We start from the raw sequence: 24,528 nt of genomic DNA on the forward strand, positions 1-24,528 counted from the left end.
AGAAACAAAGAGGAAGGTCACAAGGGAAGAGAGGGAGAGAGGCGGTTGCATAGTGGAAAAGCAAAGGAGACTACAAAGAAAAGCGAACAGTCCCAACTTATCAACAAAATGACACTCAGCTCGAAGTTTTAAATGAGGTGATGAATTACATGCAAATAAATGCAGAATTTCTAATTTAAGACTGCGCATGTTCAGGATTTATATTTTGAAAATTTAGTGGATGCTGTTTTAATGCATACTGTCAATTTAAATTGGAGATTGAGATCTAAGATACAGTAAGATGGGTAGTAATTACCTGGTTGAAATATTCCAGTTTTGTGAACATGCAAAAGAAAGGTATTTTTTGTGACCACACCAATCTGGAAGGTGTGTTTAGTGTGATGGTATTTTATGCGCAGAAGGCGGACTCCCCCAGGTTGGACTTGCAGGCTAGGCTGAGGCTCCAGATCCGTAGTTAGGCCCGGGTCCTGAAGGAAGAGAAAAGCAGTCTCAGCCTAGCATGGCCGTCTCCCTATGTGGCAGTCTTGTACCCAAATGGACGTCTTCTTCGTCTTCAGCATCCAGGTATTCCAGCAGTGCAGCAGGAGGTCTCAGCCTGGAATGGCAGTCTTTCTTGGCAAAGGCTTCCAGATTATTATCCAGTGACCCTCGTGGCAGTCTCATCTCGGCTGCAATTTCAGGGTATTTCGTCATTCCTAAATCAACTTTCCTCGAGCCCATTAACTGAACTGTGGTGAACTTTGGCTGAATTTTACTTTTTTTTATTATGAATTACTCTCGTCATTGATGTAGGCACTGTGGTGGGTGACTTTTAAAGCTTTTCACAGTATTTTTCATGCAAAAGTACATGTGGCAATGAATTTCTATTCTATTCTGGAAAATATTTTGCTAAAATATGCCTGTTGGCTTGTGCCAATTTAAATATGGTGCTCTCTCAGAAGTTAATGCTTTCCTCGTGTGTTATGGTTTCAATTTTAATACAGGGTCGATAATTGAAAATATTAATGAATTCCTCTCATTCTGATCTATGAAAGTTCAATTAACTCATACTTCAACACAAAGATAGATGGCAATGTAACTGCATCATCTAATAAAAGAATCTGAGAGAATGAAAAAGGATCCCCTGCAAATCAGACAGTCATCCCTTAAAATCAAAACTGACCCTCAAGAACCGTTGAAAAAAAATTATTTTCCCCCTAAAGTGTTCATTCAGATAGACCTTTGCAAAGATATGGCACCTCTAAATCTTGGCATGGGACAACTTTAGAAGAGGCAAAATTGCCCTTTGGCGAAGATAAGGTGCCCTTTTGAACTGTTAAGAGAAAGAATAAGTTTGTGTAAAACTGTATGAACTCAATAACTCTCAAGTTAATTCCAACAATCAACTGACATGTTAAACTATTAAAAAGCACCTGTCAAAGCAATGAAAGATCCATCCACTTAAATCATTGAAAGAAAGTCCGGAGATTAAAAAAAAATTGCTTGTCACTTCACTTTACACGTTAACATAAGCCTAAGGAGTCCCAGTAGTTGACAGCTCCTTTGAATTCATAAGCATCCATTTTCTCAGTGAGGTGCCTTCTACTTTACACTTTGATGAATAGCTACGAGTAGTTTTATGTGCAGCGATGAATTCTAATGCTTGCAGCACTTGAATGAAATGTTTGTTTTATAAGCCTTTCGCTTATAAATGTTATATACACTTAAATCATTTTTTAAAGCAGAAATGTTTTTCAATATAGTGAAGTCTGCAATGCACACTTGGAACTTTCTTAAATGGACCAATATTTTATTTGATCTCTGCACAGGTTCTAAAGTCTGTGAATGGAGTATACTGGTTTGTAAAACTAAGGATGGTAGGTGAGGTCATGGGTTGGGATGAGTTGACATTAAATTGGCAAAGAGACTGTAACAGGGCCACTGGAACTTGGTAGTGGGGCAAAACTGGTCATGAAGGTAGAAAGGGAAGGATGGCATGTAGTGAGCAAGAGGTCAAATGGATGGTACATGGGAATTGTGTGGGAGAAGGGGAATGAGAGGGCATGAGGGTCAAGGGATATTTTCTGCTTTATTCTTTTTAATTAAACTTCAACAGAATGCTAGTGCACTTATTAGACCATCCTTCATTCTCATGCCAATTAATCCAATTTGATTCCCACAGAACCCAGCCACCCTGGAAGGAAAGATCCAATGCTCCAGCTCAGTTTTTTTCTAGTTTGGATTTGCAACGCAAAGAAAAGTCCCATCTCAATACTCCCTACCCAGAAGTCAAAACCTCTAAGAAATTTAATTATGACAGTATGTAAAGACACTGCCGTGCTTTAGATTTGTCCGTTTTTCTTTAATTCAATTTCAGGTGCCACATAAGTTTCACAAGTTAGTATCAGCCAATTATGAAACAGGGAAAATTTGAAGTTTCTATACACCATTTACAACAAAAATAACCGGTCACAAAGAAAAATATCCTCAAACTAAAATTTGGAAATTTAGGGCTCCTAAATGAGGAACCTCTAAGAGGCACTGTGTCCAAGTGATCTGTCAAAGTTCTATTTAAAAAAACTTAAGTCTAAGATATTAAACAAACTTGACACAACAGCACTCAATATCAGAGCTGTCGAGGATGGAAATTACAAAGAGGCACAGATATATCTGTTTCAAAATATGGACAGCTTGAGGGGTAAAAACAACTCATTTTTCTTTCCCTTTTGTTCATACATATCAGTAATAGGTAAGCAATACCTCAAGTACAATAAAATCAGAGTATTATGTACTGGTTCAGCAACTTAACATTCTGCATCAAATCTATTTCTCAACCCCCTTGAAGCTTGATCCAATAAAAATGGATCACATACCCAAAACGTGCTATCAGAAGGAGCAGAATGTACTACTTCCATTGGTTAGACAGAGAAGAAAGCTAGGCAGTGAAGTGATACTAACTGAAAGGAATGGAATTTTTATACAGAATGATACTGTATGAATTTTGCTATCTTATATGAGCAGACTGGATCTACAACTTTTGTCTGTGCTGTTACTGATAGTTAAATTTGGGTTCCAGTTTTTTGCTGATAAATCATTGCAATAAATAAATTAATTCAATTATTTCTATTAATCTCAAAAATATGTTTCACTGGTGTTTCTTACAGAAGGATTTCAGTAACACAAAACTCTAGGTTTGCTTTAAAAAATGCTTGGGAGGAAACAAGACAGGGGCAACTACGTCTGTCAAGTTATAGAGCACTGGGTTCAATGATTTAATTGCCTTACACCTTGGAAGAAGTTCCATGACATGCATGCTATCCATATAAACAAGTGTGATGGGGGGTGGGAACTAGAGCAGCAGCTCAGTTAAGAATAGAAACTGGGTAAGAGCTTAAGGCTACGGCAAATCTAACTAAGAGGAAAACCAGTCTGGGAGAGGTTGCTGAGCTCAGTCAAACCGGAGGCTTGGACTGTATTTGCTTCAATGCAAGAGTAGAACAGGTAAGATTGATGAATGTAGACCCTGGATTAATGTTTAATTATAATGTTGTGATCACAGAGACATGGTTGAAAGAGGGACAGGATTAGTAGCTTAATGTTCTGGGATATCAATGCTTTAGACGAGACAGAGGAGGAAGCAAAAGAAATGGGAGAAATGCTACACCAGTTAGAGAGATAATCTCAACTGTATTGAGGGAGGACAACCTGGAGAGATCCTGCAGCAAGGTATTACAGGTAGAGCTCAGATTAGGAGGGTTGCAATAACAATGCTGGGATTGTACTACAGATCTCCCAGCTGCAAGTAGAAGATAGAGGAAGATATATGCAGTCAGATTCTGGAAAGATATGTAAACAAGAAGGCTGTTATGATGGGTGACTTTAACTTCCTTCATGTTGACTGGGACTTCCTTAGTACTTGGGATTAGAATGGGAAGTCATTTGTTTGGTGTGTCCAGGACAATTTTTTGAAAAAGCACATGGATAACCCAACCAGAGAGGGGGCCATACTGTATCTGGTATTGGGCAATGAGCCAGGTGGATCAAAATTTTATAGGAGGTGCATTTTGGGAAGTGATCATAATTCTGTAAGCTTCCAGATGTTTATGGATAAAGACATGAGTGGTGAAGATGAAGATGTAAAACTGAGGGAAGGCTAACTATAACTGAATTTAGCAAGAATTGGACAATGTAGATTGGGAGTGGCTACCTGAGGGTCTTTTAAGAACCCAAGTTGATTCTAGTGCAGGACAGGCTTGTTTGTGAAAATGAAGGACAGGAATGGCATGATACACGAATGTTAGATGAAAGGGGAAATCATCAGCTTAGTCAAAAAAGGAAGCATACCTAAGGTCTAGGCAACTAAAAACAGATGAAGTGCTTGAAGAATATAGAGAAAGTAAGAAGGAGCTTAAATAGGGAGTCAGGAAGCTAAAAGGGGGTATGAAACATCTTGGCCATCAGAGTTAAGAAGAATCCCAAGGCATTTTATGCATATATTAGAAGCAAGAGGGTCGCTAGGGAAAGAATAGGCCCACTCAAGCATAAAGGAGAGAGGTTATGAGTGTAGCCAGAGGAAATAAGTGAGATCCTTAATGAGTACTTTACGTCAGTATTCAACAAAGAGGGATGTTGAGGATAGAAAGAGGAGTGTGAATACTCTCAGGCAGGTGTTTTTTGAAATACATTATGGTAGATAATTCCCTAGGGAGGGGAGTGGATTGTGATGATGCTGTTCCTTTATCAAGGTTATGTTGACCTTGTTTATTTTTCATTGAGGTCGTAAAGGCAGAGGTTCTGATATATCTGGAAATATCTACTTGAAAAAGCTTTTAAGTGTTGTTTTTTTAAAAAGCATTTGTACAATGAAAGACATGAGTGACCACTTATGTCTTTATCCATAAACATCAGGGTTTGGTTTGATTTGGTTTAAACAAGCTGGTCGAGTCTTAGCTGAGAACCCAGAGACACTGCTGGGGACCCAAAGAAGCAGGTCCATACTGATCCTCTCCCTCTCCATCTCTGACATCTCTCCTGTGTTTCATTTTAACTTTTGTTTTTTGCCAAGGGAATGTTTATGGGGATTTTGCAAGTATTTGGAACAGCATCATTCAGTTGCAATAGAGTGGACTGGGTTTTTAGATAGGTTGTTATTCTAAATTCAATTCTCTTTTATTCATGTTTCATTCAGTAGTCTGTAAATAAATTCAGTTTTGTTTAAAACAGAGTGGTCGGGCCAGCTGCATCTCTCCTGGAATATCCACTCTACACCTGTTTAAAATAACTAGAAAAGTTAGGTCTGAGTTACCTTCTTAAATGTTTTGAAGGGGTCTGGCCTGGGCCATAACAAGATACTATGGGAGGCAAGGGAGGAAATAGCTGGGTTGAGAGTATGGTGCTGGAAAAGCACAGCCGATCAGACAGCATCCGAGGAGCAGGAGAATCGACGTCTTGGCAATAAGCCCTTCATCAGGAATGCAGCAGCCTCTTGAGCAGCACTTTGTCGAAGGCCTTTTGGAAATCTAGGTACTCCACATCTACAGAGTCCCTGTTGTCCACTTTTCTTGTAATGTCTTCACAGAATTCCATAAGATTAGATAAGCATGACCTGTCCTTCATGAACCCATACTGAGTCTGTCCAATGGGATAACTTCTATCGAGATGCCTTGCTATTTCTTCCTTGATAATAGTCTCAAGCATCTTCCCCACTACAGAAGTTAAGCTAACCAGTCTATAGTTCCCCATCATTTGTCTATCTCCCTTTTTTAACAGTATTGTTACATTTGTTGTTTTCCAATCTGCTGGAACTGCTCCAGAGTACAGCATATTTTGGAAAATTACCACAAATGCACTTACTATTCCTCCCACCATCTCTTTTAGTACCCTGGGCATTCCATCAAGGCCAGGAGACTTGCCTATCCTTAGCTCCATTAGCTTGCCCAACACTATCTCTTTCGTAATAACTGTTTCCAGGTCCTCACCTACCTTTGACTAATTACTGGTATGTTATTAGTGTCCTCCAATATGAAGACTGATACAAAATACCTATTCAATGCCTCGGCCATTTCATTATATCCCTTAACTATCCCTTATCCTCTAAAGGGCCAATGTTTACTTTAGCCACTGTTTTTCATTTTATATATCTATAGAAACTTTTGTTATCTGTCTTTATATTCTGTGCTCGTTTTCTCTCATGTTCTATCTTACTTTTCTTTACAGGTCTTTTTGTGGCTTTCTGTTAACCTTTTAAAGTTTTCCCAATCTTCTGGTTTCCTGCTGATCTTGGCCACTTTGTGTGTCTTCTCTTTCAATTTGATAGCCCCCCTTATTTCCTTAGACAACCATAGCAAATTACCCCTTTTGTTACCGTCCTTCTTCTTCACTGGAATATACTTTTGCTGAGTACTCAAAATTTGCTTTGGAAGTCCTTTACTGTTTGTTAACTGTCCCACCACAACACCTTTGTTTCCAGTCAACTTAAGCCAAGTCCTCCCTCATCCCAGTGCAGTATCCATTGTTAAAGCATCTTTAATATTCATATTTATAAATTATTTGGATGAAAATGTAGGTTCACTAATTAGTAAGTTTGCAAATGACACCAAAATTGGTAGACCTACAAATAATGAGGAAGATTTGTCAAAGGATAGAGCAGGATATAAATACTTTGCAGATTTGGGCAGAGAACTGGCAGATGTAATTTAATTCAGACAAAGGAGAGGTGATGCATTTTGGAATAAATGACAGAATCCTGAGGAGGATTGATATTCAGAAGGATCTGGGCGTACAGATCCACAGATCCCGGAAAATAGCAACACAGGTAGATAAAAGGTGGTCAAGGCAGCATACAGCAAACTTGCCTTCATTGGCTGGGGCACTGAATATAAAAGTTGGTAAGTTATGTTACAGCCGTATAAAACTATATTGAGGCAACATTTGGAATATTGTGTGCAGTTCTGGTCACCACACAACCAGAAGGATGTAGATGCTTTGGAGAGGGTACAGAAAAGGTTTACTTGGATGTTGCCTGGTCTGGAAAGTTTTCATTATGAGGGGGGGTTGAATTAATGTGAATTATTTTCACTGGAGTTACAGAGGCAGAAAGGCAACTTGATAAAGGAATACAAAATTGTGAGGTAGAGATAGTATGGAGAGTCAGAGGCTTTTTCCCCATGGTGGAAAGGTCAACAAAGAAAAGAGAGCACAGGTTCAAGGTGAGAAATGGAAATGTTAGGGGAGAAGTGCAGGGCAAATCTTTCACGTAGAGGGTGGTGGGTTGCTGGAACATACTGCTTTGGATGTAGTGGAAGCAGGCACACATTTAAGGCATATCTCGAACACATGAACGGCCTGCAAACAGAAGAATGGAAATTGCATATGGGCAATAAGCAATGGGTCTAAGTAAGGACTGGAATTAAACGCAGGCTTGGTGGACTATAGAGCCTGTTCCTGTGCTGTATTAAATTGTACAGTATTGTATATGTCAACACACTTTAATTCCAAAGACCACAGCAGTGGCTGATAACAGCCTAACCCGTGCTAAATTATAAATCCATATTTAAAATCTATCTACTTTTGCTAGTCCACATGAAGTATGGATTCAATATAAATTATCAGGCAACTTCAGACTTTGAACATTAACTGAAATTATGCATGAACATTAATTAAGGCTGTTGGATGAAAGTTATTTGAACTTGAATTATACCAACTCATTGCCGTAGCTTCAGAAATGTTAATGCCAGCTCTTGACAAAAACATTTTGCATTGAAATGAAATGCAAAGCAATACAGTTAATTAAGTTATGTGTGTAGAATCCATAGTGAATCAATAACTGAAAAGATGCAGTCAAATTCTTTAAAAAGCCTTACATCCTCAAGAATAGAAAGTTTTTTCAACTTCAAAACAAATTCTTCACGAAAATCCACAAAAAGTTTGTACAGATTTTAACGGTAACATTGATGAATCAAAAATCAAAGTGGATGATTTTAATTCCAAGTATTTCTGAAATGTATAAACCCCAAATTTCTCTGAAATGCTCATCACTTACGCTAAGTTGCACCAGATTTTAAGGAAACTTGCATACATGACATCCATGCTTTACATTAAAATGTTGTTGATTATTTGGGTCACTCCCCAGTTATGAAGATAACCTTGACATTATGACCTAGATTAAAGTGGTGCTGGAAAAGCACAGCAGGTCAGGCAGCATCCGAGGCAGCTGCCTGACCTGCTGTGCTTATCTGGCACCATGCTAATCTAGGCTTTGATCTCCAGTATCTGCAGCCTTCACTTTCGCCCTTAACATTATGATGCTGAAACTGTACCTGCTGGCTTTTACATTCTACCACAAACTGAGGGTCCGAGCAAATTTCAAGGATGTGATGCCTTCAGTGTTTTACTGCAAGTCAGATCAAGGAAGTTCTAAACCATAATACTGATGAAAGGTGAGCTCAGTAAGTAATGACGTCCAAGGATATAACATTCCATCATACATATCAGAAAAAATCCAGATCAATGCCTGGTCAATATCAGTCAAGTTTTAATACAGGCTCTTACATTTTCTTTGCTTTTGTGTGATAGAGGGGGAAGGGAGCACAGAAAGAGAAACATGTTAACAAAGGTGCGTATTCCAAATTTGCTTTCTGCTAATCACATTTGAAACGTGCACATAAACATCAAGATAGGACCATGTTTTTATGAAATGCATTTCATATATGATGCGAACAATTATTGGACCATGCTTAAAAAATGATTAATCATTCAGGAATGAAACATATTCTAGAGGCTCAAAGGTCCCGATAAAAGCAACCTCAAAGCATTTAGAATTTCATTTTCAGCAAATGCAATTTTAGTGCCATTCCAAAGAACGAGTTCTTCCGATAATTTACATTAATAATAAATTTTAATTAACAATAAATTTTCATTGGTAGTTTTGCATTTGGAGCTAGAGTAAAATAATTACTGATTAATTTACTTAGCCGTTAGCTAGGTTGGTTAAAGTTACATTGGAAAAACATTTTGGTTTTGCTGCATTTAGAGGAAGTAAAAAGTGCTGTTTCATCTTTGATTCTTAGCTGTTCAGATGAACCATGTTGGATCATGACAGTTTTCAGATTAAAATTAATAATCTGTTAAACCTCACTCTTCCATCAGAATGCAATCACAGAAAAACAAAAGCATGAACTGGGCAGAATGAACAAGAATAGACACCAACACAAAAGGACTATGCATGAATAGGGCTCCATACAATAACCAACCAACACTTTTCAATATGCAACTTAATTTCCTGTTTATGGCATTCAGCTAGATTTTGTTTTTATTCACTATTATTCATCTATTGCTGAGCCATCATTCATTGCCCAGAAGTCGTTAACAGTCGAAAAGTGTGGCACTGGAAAAAGCACAGCAAATCAGGTAGCATCCAAGTAGCAGGACAGTCAACATTTCGGGCAAAAGCCTTTCACCAAGAATGTTAAGGGGGAAGGGGTTTGAGAGATATATAGGGTGGGAGTGGTGCTGGGGCAAGGTAGATGGGATGGCAATAGATGAATGCAGGTAGGAGGTAAGTGTGAGAGGTTGGTGGGGAGGACTATGGACAGGAAGGTCAGGTCAAGACTTTGGTGCCAAGTTGGAGGGTTTGATCAGGGATGAGGAGATTTGGAAACTGTTGAAGTCAATGTTGATTCTGTGAGGTTGTACGGTTCCAAAGCAGGAGATAAAAAGTTAACAGTCAACCACTGTGATGTGGGTCTAGGGACGCAGAGGCCATACCAGGTAATGACAGTGCAGGAGAGGGAGAGGGAGAGAGAGAAAGAGAGAGAGAACCTGCACAGTTTGAATTCGTGTATCGTTGGACATCGGAGTGCATCTGGGAAAATTAGCAAACAGTGAAATTCACAACTAATCTTGGAGGAACTGTTGGGCAAAGCTCACAACACAGAATCAGATAAGTTAATTGTTGTTTTAAGTCTGTCCAAGAAAAAGGCTGCAGTAGTGGGTACAGTGGATTCTTTCTTGATTATATGTTTTTGGAGATAAGTCTCTTGATTAAACTTAAAATATAAGCCATAGCTATTAATTTAACCTGGGGCAGTGTTTGTAGAGGAATAAGACGGTGTTATTTTCTGGGTCTGCAGATTGTGAAGGAGCAAAAATGGCCTTTGCAGTGATATGTACTTCTTATCAAATGTGGGAGTTTAAAGAGAGTTAAAGGGTTACTGCTGATTATATCTGCCATAAATGCTCTTGGATGCGAATCTTACCGGATCGAGTGGATCGGTTGGAGAGACAGATAGAAGCGATGAGGAATTTGCAACAGCAACAGTGTGTGATGGATGGCAGTTATAGGAAGAGGGGAAAGTCTAAGATACAGTCACATAGATGGGTTAACTCCAGGAAGGGTAAGAGAGGTAGACAGCGAGTGCAGGAGTCTTTTGTGGACATACCCATTTCAAACAGGTATGCTGTTTTGGAAAATGTAGGGGGTGATGGATTCTCAGGGGAACGTAGCACGAACAGCCAAGTTTCTAGTATTGAGACTGACTCTGATGCAACGAGCGGTACGCCGGCTTCCAAGAGATCAATTGTGTTAGGGGATTCTGTAGTCAGAGGTACAGACAGACGTTTCTGTGACCAGCAGAGAAAAAGCAGAATGGTGTGTTGTTTCCCTCGTGCCAGGATCAAGGATGTCTCAGAGAGGGTGCAGAATGTTCTCACGGGGGAGAGGGGCCAACATAAGGTCATTGTCCACATTGGAACCAACGACATTGGAAGGGAAAAGGTTAAGACTCTGAAGGGAGATTACAGAGAGTTAGGCAGAAATTTAAAAAGGAGGTCCTCGAGGGTAGTAATATCTGGATTACTCCCAGTGCTACAAGCTAGTGAGGACAGGAATAGGAGGATAGAGCAGATGAATGCATGGCTGAGGAGCTAGTGTGTGGGAGAAGGATTCACATTTTTGGATCATTGGAATCTCTTTTGGGGGAGAAGTGACCTGCACAAGAAGGACAGATTCCACCTAAATTGGAAGGGGACTAATATACTGGCAGGGAAATTTGCTAGAACTGCTTGGGACGATTTAAACTAGTAAGGTGGGGGAGGTGGGACCCAGGGAGAGAGTGAGGAAAGAGATCGATCTGAGACGGGTACAGCTGAGAAGGGAAGTGAGTCAAACAGTCAGGGCAGGCAGGGACAAGGTAGGACTAAAAAATTAAAATGCATTTAATTCAACGCAAGGGGGCTAACAGGGAAGGCAGATGAACTCAGGGCATGGTTAGGAACATGGGACTGGGATATCATAGCAAATACGGAAACGTGGCTAAGGGATGGGCAGGACTGGCAGTTTAATGATACAAATGCTACAGGATACAAATGCTACAGGAAGGATAGAAAGGTAGGCAAGAGAGGAGGGGGAGTGGCATTTTTCATAAGGGATAGCATTGCAGCTGTGCTGAGGGAGGATATTCCCGGAAATACATCCAGGGAAGTTATTTGGGTGGAACTGAGAAATAAGAAAGGGATGATCACCTTATTGGGGTTGTATTATAGACCCCCCAACAGTCAGAGGGAAATTGAGAAACAAACTTGTAAGGAGATCTCAGCCATCTGTAAGAATAATAGGGCAGTTATGGCAGGGGATTTTAACTTTCCAAACATCGACTGGGACTGCCATAATGGTAAAGGTTTAGATGGAGAGAAAATTGTTAAGTGTGTACAAGACAATTTTCTGATTCAGTGTGTGGATATACCTACGAGAGAAGGTGCAAAACTTGACCTACTCGTGGGAAATAAGGCAGGGCAGGTGACCGAGGTATCAGTGGGGGAGCACTTTGGGGCCAGCGACCATAATTCTATTCGTCTTAAAATAGTGATGGAAAAGGGTAGACCAGATCTAAAAGTTGAAGTTCTAAATTGGAGAAAGGCCAATTTTGACGGTATTATGCAAGAACCTTTAAAAGCTGATTGGAGGCAGATGTTCGCAGGTAAAGGGACGGCTGAAAAATGGGAATGAGATAACAAGAATCCAGAGAAAGTATATTCCTGTCAGGGTGAAAGGGAAGGCTGGTAGGTATAGGGAATGCTGGATGTCTAAAGGAATTGAGGGTTTGGTTAAGAAAAAGAAGGAAGGATATGTCAGGTATAGACAGATAGATCGAGTGAATCCTTAGAAGAGTATAAAGAAAGTAGGAGTATACTTAAGAGGGAAATCAGGAGGGCAAAACGGGGACATGAGATAGCTTTGGCAAATAGAATTAAGGAGAATCCAAAGGGTTCTTACAAATATATTAAGGACAAAAGGGTAACTAGGGAGAGAATAGGGCCTCTCAAAAATCAGTAAGGCGGTCTTTGTATGGAGCCACAGAAAATGGGCGGGGGATACTAAATGAATATTTTGCATCAGTATTTACTGTGGAAAAGGATATGGAAGATATAGACAGTAGGGAAATAGATGGTGATATCTTGCAAAACGTCCAGATTACAGAGGAGGAAGTGCTGGATGTCTTGAAACGGTTAAAGGTGGATAAATCCCCAGGACCTGATCAGGGGTACCAGAGAACTCTGTGAGAAGCTAGAGAAGTGATTGCTGGGCCTTTGCAGAGATATTTGTATTATCGATAGTCACAGGCGAGGTGCCAGAAGACTGGAGGTTGGCAAACGTGGTGACACTGTTTAAGAAGGGTGGTAAGGACAAGCCAGGGAACTATAGAGCAGTGAGCGTGACATCGGTGGTGGGCAAGTTGTTGGAGGGAATCTTGAGGGACAGGATGTACATGTATTTGGAAAGGCAAGGACTGATTCAGAATAGTCAACATGGCTTTGTGCGTGCGAAATCATGTCTCACAAACTTGATTGAGTTTTTTGAAGAAGTAACAAAGAAGATCGATGACGGCAGAGCAGTAAACGTGATCTATATGGACTTCTGTAAGGCGGTCGACAAGGTTCCCCATGGGAGACTGATTAGCAAGGTTAGATCTCATGGAATACAGGGAGAACTAGCCATTTGGATACAGAACTGGATCAAAAGTACAAGACAGAGGGTGGTGATGGAGGGTTGTTTTTCAGACTGGAGGCCTGTGACCAGTGGAGTGCCACAAGGATCGATGCTGGGCCCTCTACTTTTTGTCATTTACATAAATGATTTGAATGCGAGCATAAGAGGTACAGTTAGTAAGTTTGCAGATGACACCAAAATTGGTGGTGTAATGGACAGCGAAGAGGGTTACCTCAGATTACAACAGGATCTGGACCAAATGGGCCAATGTGCTGAGAAGTGGCAGATGGAGTTTAATTCATTTCAATGCGAGGTGCTGCATTTTGCGAAAGCAAATCTTAGCAAGACTTATACACTTACTGGTAAGGTCCTAGGGAGTGTTGCTGAACAAAGAGACCTTGGAGTGCAGGTTCATAGCTCCTTGAAAGTGGAGTTGCAGGTAGATAGGATAATGGAGAAGGCGTTTGGTATGCTTCCCTTTATTGGTCAGAGTATTGAGTACAGGAGTTGGGAGGGCATGTTGCAGCTGTATAGGACATTGGTTAGGCCACTGTTGGAATACTGCGTGCAATTCTGGTCTCCTTCCTATCGGAAAGATGTTGTGAAACTTGAAAGGGTTCAGAAAAGATTCACAAGGATGTTGCCAGAGTTGGAAGATCTGAGCTACAGGGAGAGGCTGAACAGGCTGGTGCTGTTTTCCTTGGAGCGTCGGAAGCTGAGAGGTGACATTATAGAGGTTTACAAAATTATGAGGGGTATGGATAGGATAAATAGACAAAGTCTTTTCCCTGAGGCCTGGGAGTCCAGAACTAGTGGGCATAGGTCTAGGATGAGAGGGGAAAGATCTAAAAGAGACCTACAGGGCACCTTTTCACGCAGAGAGTGGTACGTGTATGGAATGAGCTGCCAGAGGAAGTGGTGGAGACTGGTACAAATGCAACATTTAAGAGGCATTTGGATGAGTATATAAATAGGAAGGATTTGGAGGGATATGGGCCAGGTGCTTGCAGGTAGGACTAGATTGGGTTGGGATATCTGGTCGGCATGGACGGGTTGGATCGAAGGGTCTGTTTCCATGCTGTACATCTCTCTGGCTCTATGACTCTATGACAGGTTTTCTTCTCGAAAGGATATCAGCGAATTCACATGCATTTTTCCAACAACCAGCAATAGATTCATAGACATCATTTGACCCTTAACTCCAGATTCTTTTTTGAATTTTGAATCTGCTCTGGTAGGATTTGAATCCAGGACCGCAGAGGATGAGCTGAGTTTCTGGATTAATAGTTCAGCGATAACACTACCAGGCCATTACCTCCCCATGTGAACAACCTAGTTTAACACATGCCATATCTGACCCATTTAAACTCAGCATATCTAACAATTTAGAGCAGATAATCAAAGATAACCTAATTTTTGATTCCACTATTTGCCAAAGATTTAACCGTAAACAAAAACAACAAATGCAAGGGGCTCCGAATCTTGAAGGCTATTTGTATTAGACCATGGAAACAACAAATTTAGAATGTAAGATCCTGTGGACATCTGACAAAGACTAATTTAGTTCTTTGCAAAGATCAGTGCAAAGTTTTATTCTGATACATTCTCCAGCAAAATAATTCCTTAAATATGTGAAGCGTTAATAGAAAAATGTTTTCGTGGATTTGACTCTATATTGTTATGTTTCAGATCTGATTAATTCTGCTGTACAACTAAAAATCAAAAACTCAAACTTACCTGTTGAACCAATAGACCAAGTGACATTTAAATTGAAATTGTTCGACGCATTGATGGACAAGTCAAGATCTTTATTTGTCTGCACAAACAAAAAGTTATAAGTTACTTTATAAACCTTTAATACTAAAACATTGTTTTTTTTCAAAAATGTGGGTCTTGGAGAGACTTCTATGAAAGTATAAAACCAAAACACAAATTGGTAATGCCTTAAGGGTCATAACTAAGTCAGCAAGTGCAATCAATATTATATACCATTATTTACCTAAATCACATATTGTAATTTGTAAATTCTAATGAAAAACTTGTTTTAATACAAGTTACCAGTGACAAACTTACAACCAGATAATCTGAATTCACATTTAAATTTTACAAAATTAAATTTTGTAAAAATTAAATTTATGGCTTATTGCACATACAGATCACAAGCCAAAATTCAGAAGCAGCAGATTCTGTACATTTGAAAATAAAAACATCAAGAATACAAATGTAAACACTTCTAACTATGCAAATTCAACATTGTTTTCATAACAAAAAATGACTAATACTTCATATGAACAGCACCAGACATGCACTCGCCCCACAAAACTGTTAGTTGCTCAGGTACTAGATTTCATACAACTTAGAGCTGGGGTGTTCATCTCCAGCACAAAGAAATGAGGGAGTTAAACATATCTTCAATGTGTGGGTGTGACAAAGAGCAGCGCTTTAGTTGGGGCACTGGTGACAGGGGGTGGGGTAGGTGAAAGGGAAATATATATTTCATGTGAATGCAATTTATGTGAGTTGGGTCCTTACGTTTAATTCAAATGGTTAATTTCACCCTTTTTGAGTCATAAAGTAAAAGAACATAATTTTGTAAAAACAAAAGCTAAAACCCAATTAAAACAGAGTTAGAAGAGGAATAGAATTGCTGCCCAAAATGTAAACTGAACCTTGTGTCACAATCATTTGAAAGCAAACAAAGACTCAAGGAAAAGCTACCAATAGCAAGAATGTGCAAATCTCTTTGTATGTAAGGGGTGGCACGGTGGCTAGCACTGCTGCCTCACAGCACCAGGGTCCCAGGTTTGATTCCAGCCTTGGCGACTATATGTGTGGAGTTTGCACATTCTCCCTGTTTCTGCGTGGGTTTTCTCCCACAGTCCAAAGATGTGCAGGTCAGGTGAATTGGCCACGCTAAATTGCCCACAGTGCAAGGTGCATTAGTGGGAGGGAAATGGGTCTAGACGGGTTACTCTTCAGTGTGTCAGTGTGGACTGGTTGGGTCAAAGGACCTGTTTCCACACTGTAGGGAATCTAATCTAAAACACAAATCACCTTTGCTCATCAACATTTAGAAGTATCACGCTTTGATAAAATGCAAAGTAATTTTAAGGAATAACTCAGAAAGAAGACCCCATTTTACTATGTTCCCTTAGATAATCAGTAATTAAACTCAATGATGACAAACTCTGTCAGCTTAATAATGACTCTTGTAATCTTAAAGGAACTCATCTACATTTTACCTGTAGAATTACACATTGTATGTAGTGTCAGAGAGACAGAGATGTACAGGATGGAAACAGACCTTTGGTCCAACTCGTCCATGCTGGTCACATATCCAAACTTAATCTAGTCCTATTTGCCAGCACTTAGCCAATAGCCCTCTAAACACTTCCTATTCATATACCCATCCAGATACCTTTTAAATGTTGTTTAGATTAGATTACTTACAGTGTAGAAACAGGCCCTTCGGCCCAACAAGTCCACACCGCCCTGCCGAAGCACAACCCACCCATACCCCTACATTTACCCCTTACCTTACACTACGGACAATTTAGCATGGCCAATTCACCTGATCTGCACATCTTTGGACTGTGGGAGGAAACCGGAGCACCCGGAGGAAACCCACGCAGACACGGGGAGAACATGCAAACTCCACACAGACAGTCGCCCGAGGTGGGAATTGAACCCGGGTCTCTGGTGCTGTGAGGCAGCAGTGCTAACCACTGTGCCACCGTGCCGCCCAAATGGAACCTTCAACTGGTACTGGAATCGAACCTGCACTGTTGGCGACATTCTGCATCACAAACCCATCGTCCAACCAACTGAGCTAACGGGGCCCCAACGGGGTTGTAATTGTACCAACCTCCACCACTTCCTCTGGCAAATAATTCCATACACGCACCACCCTCTGTGTGAAAAGTTTGCCCCTTAGCACCTTTTTATAAGTTTTTCCTCTCACCCTAAACCTATGCCCTCTAGTTCTGGACTCCACTACTCCAGGGAAATGATCTTGTCTGTTTATCCTATCCATGCCCCTCATGATTTTATAAACCTCTGTAAGGTCACCCCTCAGCCTCTGACACTCGAGGGAAAACAGCCCCAACCTCTCCCTATAGCTCAAACCCTCCAACCATGGCAACATCCTTGTAAATCTTTTCTGTACCTTTTCAAGATTCATAACATTCTTCCAATAAAAGGGAGACCAGAATTGCATGCAATATTCCAAAAGTGGCCTAACCAATGTCCTGGACAGCCGCAACTTGACCTACCAACTCCTGTAGAAGAAAATGAGGACTGTAGATGCTGGAGATCAGAATCGAGAGTATTGTGCTGGAAAAGCACAGCAGGTCAGGCAGCATCTAAAGATCAGAAGAATCGACATTTTGGGCATAAACCCTTCATCAGATTCCTCAGATGTTGCCTGATCTGCTGAGCTTTTCCAACACTCTACTCTACTCCCAAATCCTATCCCAATAAAGGAAAGCATACTAAATGCCTTCTTCACTATCCTAACTATGTACCACTCCAAGGAACCATGAATCTGCACTCCAAGGTCTCTTTGTCCAGCAAGACTCCCTAGCACCTTATCCTTACGTGTACAAGTCCTGCTCTGATCTGCCTTTCCAAAATTCAGCATCTCACATTTAACTAAATTAAACTCCATTGCCATTCCTCAGCCCATTGGCCCATCTGATCAAGATCCTATCGCAATTTGAGGTAACCTTCCTCACTGTTGAGAGTGTGGTGTTGGAAAAGCACAGCACGCAGCAGCATTTGAGGAGCAGGAAAATCAACGTATCAGGCATAAGCCCTTCATCAGGAACAGCAGTCCTCATTTTCTCCTAGCAATCTTCTTCACTGTCCACTACACCTCCAATTTTGGTGTCATCTGCAAACTTACCTCTCCTATCCCTCTCCTATGTTCATATCGAAATCATTTATATAAATGATGAAAAGCAGTGGACCCAGCACCAATCCTTGTGACTTACAATAATCATTGACTTTATAAGACAGCATATCACCACCATGAGAAACAAAGGAGATCCATGTACAGAACAACCTTGATTATCTGAACGAGACAGGCGGTGAGTATTTTGTTCAGATAACCGATTGATTGTTCGGATAATCGATTAATTGTTTTGTACATGTAAATCTTACACTTGCAATGTTACAATTTATTACAAATGCATAATAATCTTGAATACAAAAAACAAATTCTTGATGCATTCTTTCTCACGAGCAGCTGAAGATTTTCATGAGGTGGGATCTACAAAGCACAATTACTCTCCAATTTCTTCTGGTGGTCATGACCCTGAGACCCTGCAATATTGACATCAGAACACGAGATGCACAACATGTGCAATAAAGCAGCATTTACCATCTTTTCTCAGCTTATGAATCAGTACTCCTTCAGGTAGAGCAACACTTAGTAAAAGCCCTGCGGATTGTAGTGTAGCCTATATAGCACACTTTAATCTTCACCACCAAGACTGATTCACTAATATTACCATAATATATCCAAAAGTTGCTTCGCAGCAACTGAGGAGGAATCTGAAAGGAGTCAACTCAGTCATGAGTGACTGCACAGGAGCAAATAAAAGGGAGGCAAACTCTAATGAAGCAATATTTTGAGAAGGGCTGTTTTGCAGCTGAAGTGCTGCTGAGGGTTTAAATGTGGGCTGAATTGAATACTGGCCTTCAGTGAAGAGAGCAAATAGCAACAAAGTTAAGCACAAGGTAAAATTCCATTCTTTGTCTTACTGTGAAAGGTCACAGATGGCAGTTAGGGTAGTGGTATGCTCCTCCTGCCAAATATGGGAGATCAAGGAACACAGTCTAGTGTCCCTGATTATTATGTCTGCAGCTCCTCATGGACCACCTGTTTCCGCTGGAGCAGCAGTTGGACAAACTGAGTATAGAAAGAGCAGAGCATGTGATAGACACTAGTTACAGTGATGTGGACACACCACAGGTTCAGTCAGGCAGATGGGTGACCACCAGGAGACGTAGGAAGGTAGTGCAGGTGTCTCCTGTTGCTATTCCTTGTTCAAACAGGTATATAATTTTGGATACTGTTGAGGGGGTAGCGTCTCGAGAGAGTACAACAGCAGCAGCTAGGCCTTTAGCACCATGAATGGCTCTACTGTAGGCCAGGTTTGGGCAAAGTCCAAACGATCATTAGTATAGAATCCCGATAGTGTGGAAACAGGACATTTGGCCCAACAGGTCCACACCGACCCTCTGAAGGGTAACGCACACAGACCATTCCCCTACATTTACCCCTGACTCAATATACCTTACCTACACAACCCTGAACCTTGTGGGCAATTTAGCATGGCCAATTCACCTAACCTGTACATCTTTGAATTGTGGGAGGAAACTGGAGCACCCGAAGGAAACCCACGTAAACACGGGGAGACAGTTGCCAGAGGCTGGAACCGAACCCGGGTCCCTGGCATTATGAGGCAACAGTGCTGAGCCACCATGCCGCTCCACGGGGGATAGGGGGCTTGTTAGTCAGGGGCACAGACAGCTGTTTCTCTGGCTGCGATTGAGACTCCAAGATGGTGTGCTGCGTCCCTGGCCCAGAGTTGAGAAAGTTATTGAGCAGTTGCATGAAATTCTTAAGAGGGAAGGTGAGCAGCCAGAGGGCATTGTACACATTGGTACAACAACTTTGGTAGGAAAAAGAATGAGGCTCTGAAGAGTGATTATAGGGAGCTAGGCCTACAAAGTTAAAATGCAAAACCTCAAGGGTAGTAATTTCTCGACTACTTCCACTTCCACTTCCATGTGTTAGCGAGAGTAGGAATAGTAGAATTTGGCACATGAATGCCTGGCTTGGAGCTGATGCAGCGATACAAATTCTTAGACCATTGGGATATGTTCTGGGGGAGAAGTGACTGGTACAAGAGGGACGGGTTGCATCTGAACTTGAGAGGGACCAATACACTTATTCAAGCCACCCAGGAGGATTTAAACTAGTCTGGCACGGGAGTTGGATCTAAAGCAGTAGGGAGTCAAAAGAGAAGGTTGAGGACAGTACAGAAGTTAATGAGAACAAGTTAAATCATAGAAGCAGTGGTTGGTAATGCTAGTACTAGACAGGGCAGGCAAGAGCACAGCAGGAAGCAAGTGAAGTCTGGATTAAACTGCATTTATTTCAAAGCAAGAGGCCTGACAGTTAAAGCACAAAACCTTGGGGCATAGATAGGTATGAGACACTGGGATATCACAGAAACATGGTTGAGAGAGGCACATGCGTGGCATCACAATGTTCCAGAGTACAGATAGTATAGGAAGGATAGAAGGGAGGTGGGGCGGGGGCAGTTGCATTTTTGATCCAGGAGAACATCACAGCAGTACGGAGAGAGGACATTCTTGAGGGTTTGCTCCCTGTGTCAAATTAGTAGAACTGATAAATAATTTTGATAGCATTGTACTATAGGCCCCCCCAATAGCCAGTGAAAGATTGAGGGGGAAATATGACAGGAGATTGCAAATAGCTACAAGAGTAACAGGATTGTAATAGGAGATTTTAATTTCCTAACATCGACTGGAACTGCAATAGTATTAAGGGTTTGATGGAGCTTAAGAAATTTGTTAAGTGTGTTCACGAAGAATTTCTCATGCAGCATGCCCTATGATTCTGTATTCAAATAATACCAGAGAAAGGGCAAAACTTGACCTACTCTTGGGAAATAAGGCAGGGCAAGTGAAAGAAATTTTAGTCAAGTGAAAGAAATTTTAGTCAAGGGAACACTTTGGGACTAGTGACCAAAGTTCCATTAGTTTTGAAATAGCTATGGAAAAGGATAGGTCTGGTCCACAAGTTGAAGTTCTAAATTGGAGCAAGACCAATATTGATGGTCTTAGAAAAAATCTTTCAAGAGTTAATTCGTGGAGGCTATTTGCAGGCAGAGGGATGTCTGATAAATAGGAGGCTTTCAAAAGTCAGTTAATAAGTGTTCAGGGCCAACATGTTCCCGTTAGAGTGAAGGGAAGACTGCCAGGAGTAGGGAACCCTGAACGATTAGAGTTATTGAGGCCCTGGTTAAGAAAAAGAAGGAAACAAAAGACATGTATAGGCAACTGGAATCAAGTGAGTTCCTTGAGTACAGAGGTGGTCAAACTACACTTAGACAAATCAGGAGGGCTAAAAGGGGACATGGATGGCTTTGGGAGATAAAGGAAAGGAAATCCAAAGGGATTCTACAAGTATATGAAGGGCATAAAAGAGTAACTAGGGAGAGAACAGGGCCTCTTAAATATCACCAAGGTCATCTATGTGCAAAGCCACAAGCGATGGGTGAGATTGTAAATGAATATTTTTCGTCAGTATTTATGTTGGGAAAGACATTGATGCAAGGGAACTTGTGGAGATAAACATTGATGACTTGAAGAGAATCCATACTACAGAAGAGGTGGTGCTAGAAGTCTTAAAATGAAGTTAAGGTAGATAAATCCCTGGAACTTGATAAAATCAGAACTTTGTGGGAGGCTGGGGAGGAAAGTATGGGGTCCCTTACAAAGACACTCATATCATCGGCAGCCACAGGTGAAGCACCCAAAGTTTGGAGGGTGGCTAATGTTGTACCATTATTTAAGGAAGGGCACAGGGAAATGCCTGGATACTATAGGCCAATGATCCTAAAGTCTGTGGTGGATAAGTTGTGAGAAAGGATTCTAAGATTCAGGATCTACAGGCAGCTCCATTTTGCCAGAGTGGTGAGGAGAGAAGGAGGAGTGAAGCGAGGGCTACCGGGAAGGATAAGTTTTCCCGATTAAAAAGGGACTTACCTCGAGTAGGTAAGGGCTTAATTTATATTTGGGCAGTGGTTAAACCCGAGATACTACATGTGTAGTATCTCCCTCCCACCGCCCCACCGCCCCCCCCTGCCCCACCAACCCCCCCCCCCCCTCCCCCAGCCACACCACCCCCCCACCCCCCCCAACCACACCACCCCCCCCCCCCCCTCCCCCAGCCACACCACCCCCGCCCCCCTAATCGGAAGAAAAAGACCCTGTAAGGTAAGGCTTTCATTTCTTATCTTTCTTCATTTATTTAAGTGCATTATTTGGTTTTAATTAGTTCATATAAAGCTAGGTTACAATGGCAGGGGACCTCAGACCCGTGGCATGTGATTCTTGTGTGATGTGGGAGCTTAGGAACATATCTAACATTCTTGACTCTTACACTTGCAAGAAGCATGTTCAGCTGCAGCTGTTGTTTGACCGCTTGACGACTCTGGAGCTGCAGATGGACTCACTGTGGAGCATCCGCGATGCTAAGGAGGTCGTGGATAGCACGTTTAGTGAACTGGTCACACCGCAGGTTAGGATTGCTGAGGTAGACAGTGAATGGGTGACCAAAAGACAGAAAAAGAGTAGGAAGGCAGTCCAGGTGTCCCCTGTGATCATCTCCCTCCAAAACAGGTATACCATTTTGGATACTGTTGGGGGAGGTGGCTCACCAGGGGAGGGCAGCAGCTGTCAAGATCATGGCACCATGGCGGGCACTGCCGTTCATAAGGGTGGGAGAAAGGCTCTTAGGGCCATAGTCATAAGGGATTCTATTGTGAGGGGAGTAGATAGGCGGTTCTGTGGCCGAAAACGGGACTCCCGGATGGTATGTTGCCTCTCAGGTGCTCGGGTCAGGGATGTCACTGATCGGCTGCAGAGCATTCTAAAAGGGGAGGGTGAACAGCCAGTTGTCTTGGTGCCTATAGGCATCAACGATATAAGTAGAAAGCGAGATGAGGTCCTGAAAGAAGAATTCAGGGAGCTTGGACAGAAGTTAAAGGGGAGAACCTCAAAGGTAGTGATCTCGGGATTACTACCAGTGCCACGTGCCAGCCAGTGTAGAAATTAAAAAATAGGCAGGATGAACACGTGGCTTGAGAGATGGTGTCGGAGGGAGGGGTTCAGATTTGTTGGACATTGGGACCGGTTCTGGGGAAGGTGGGGCTATGACAAAAGGGACGATCTACAAATGAACCAAACTGGAACCAATGTCCTTGGGGGAGTGTTTGAAACTGCTGTTGGGGAGATTTTAAACTAATATGGCAGGGGACTGGGAACCAGAAGAGAAAACGAGTAGGCAGTGAGGTGGAGACTGGAGACTATAAGAATTATGAAGATAGCATTAATAAAGGGGAGAATAGGCAGAGAGCAGGTGAGCACAAAAGAACCGATGGCCTGAAATGCATCTACTTTAATGCAAGGAGTATAGTGTGTAAGGCAGATGAACTTAGGGCTTGGATTGGTGCCTGGGAGTATGACATCATTGCCATCACAGAGACTTGGTTGAAGGAAGGGCATGATGATTGGCAACTAAATGTTCCAGGATGCAGACTCTTCAGACAGGACAGGGAGGGAAGTAAAAGAGGGGGTGGAGTTGCACTGCTGGTCAGGGACAATATCACGGCTGTGGTAAAGGAGGACACCATGGCGGTCTTGGGTAGTGAGGTATTATGGGTAGAGCTGAGAAATAAGAAGGGTGTAGTTGCATTGTTGGGGCTGTATTACAGACTTCCCAACAGTGAGCGTGAGGTAGAAGAATAAATAGGTAAACAGATTATGAATAGATGTAGAGGCAATAGGGTAGTGGTGATGGGAGATTTTAATTTTCCCAATATTGACTGGGATACACTTAGTGTCAGAGGTCTGGCTGGAGAATAATTTGTACGTAGCATCCAGGAGAGCTTTCTAGAGCAGTATGTCAATAGTCCAATGAGGGAAGAGGCCATATTGGACTTGGTACTGGGGAGCGAGCCAGGACAAGTGTTAGGGGTTGCGGTGGGGGATTTCTTTGGGAATAGTAACCACAATTCTGTAAGTTTTAGAATACTCATAGATAAAGAAGAGAGTGGTCCTAATGGAAGACTACTAAGCTGGGCCAAGGCCAATTATATCAAAATTAAGCAGGATCTGGGAAACGTGGGTTGGACACAGCTATTTGAAGGGATGTCCACATTTGAGATGTGGGAGGCTTTCAAAGATAGGTTAAAGATAGTGCAGGATAGGCATGTCCCGTTGAAGGCAAAGGATAGGAAGGGCAAGATATGTGAACCATGGATGATAGGATAAATTGTACAAATAGCTAAGAGGAAAAGGGAAGCGCACATAAGGTCCAGGCAGCTAAGAACAGAACGGGCCCTGGAGGAATATCGGAAGAGTAGGACAGGTCTTAAACAATGAATCAAGCAGGCTAAAAGGGTCATGAAATAGCTTTAGCAAGCAGAATTAAGGAAAATCCCAAAGCATTTTATTCTTCTATAAGAAGCAAGCGGGTAACTAGAGAAAGAATTGGTTCACGATAAGATAATGAAGAAAGACTGTGTGCCGAACCTGAGAGAATGGGTGAGATTCTGAATGATTACTTTGCGTCAGTGCTCACTGAGGAGAGGAACGTGATGAATCTTGAGATTAGAAATAGAAGTTTGATTAGTCTGGATCACGGTGGCATAAGTAGGGAATATGTGTTGGGTAGGCTAGAGGTTATTAAGGTGGACAAATCCCCAGGACCAGATGGGATCTATCCCAGGTTACTGAGGGAGGCA

At 41.7% G+C, this 24,528-nt stretch overlaps 1 protein-coding gene across 2 annotated transcripts in view; it reads right to left on the reverse strand.

The window, feature by feature from the left end:
• The window catches only part of atrnl1b (attractin-like 1b), a 928,830-nt gene that overhangs the window by 493,337 nt on the left and 410,965 nt on the right, over positions 1-24,528 (reverse strand). For both annotated transcript variants that reach the window (XM_072557357.1, XM_072557356.1), the window contains one exon: positions 14,702-14,780. In XM_072557357.1, the coding sequence (XP_072413458.1) occupies positions 14,702-14,780 (79 nt within the window). The remainder of the gene's footprint in view (positions 1-14,701; positions 14,781-24,528) is intronic.

The sequence above is a fragment of the Chiloscyllium punctatum genome, chromosome 38 (genome assembly GCF_047496795.1).
Source record: "Chiloscyllium punctatum isolate Juve2018m chromosome 38, sChiPun1.3, whole genome shotgun sequence".
Taxonomy (NCBI): domain Eukaryota; kingdom Metazoa; phylum Chordata; class Chondrichthyes; order Orectolobiformes; family Hemiscylliidae; genus Chiloscyllium; species Chiloscyllium punctatum.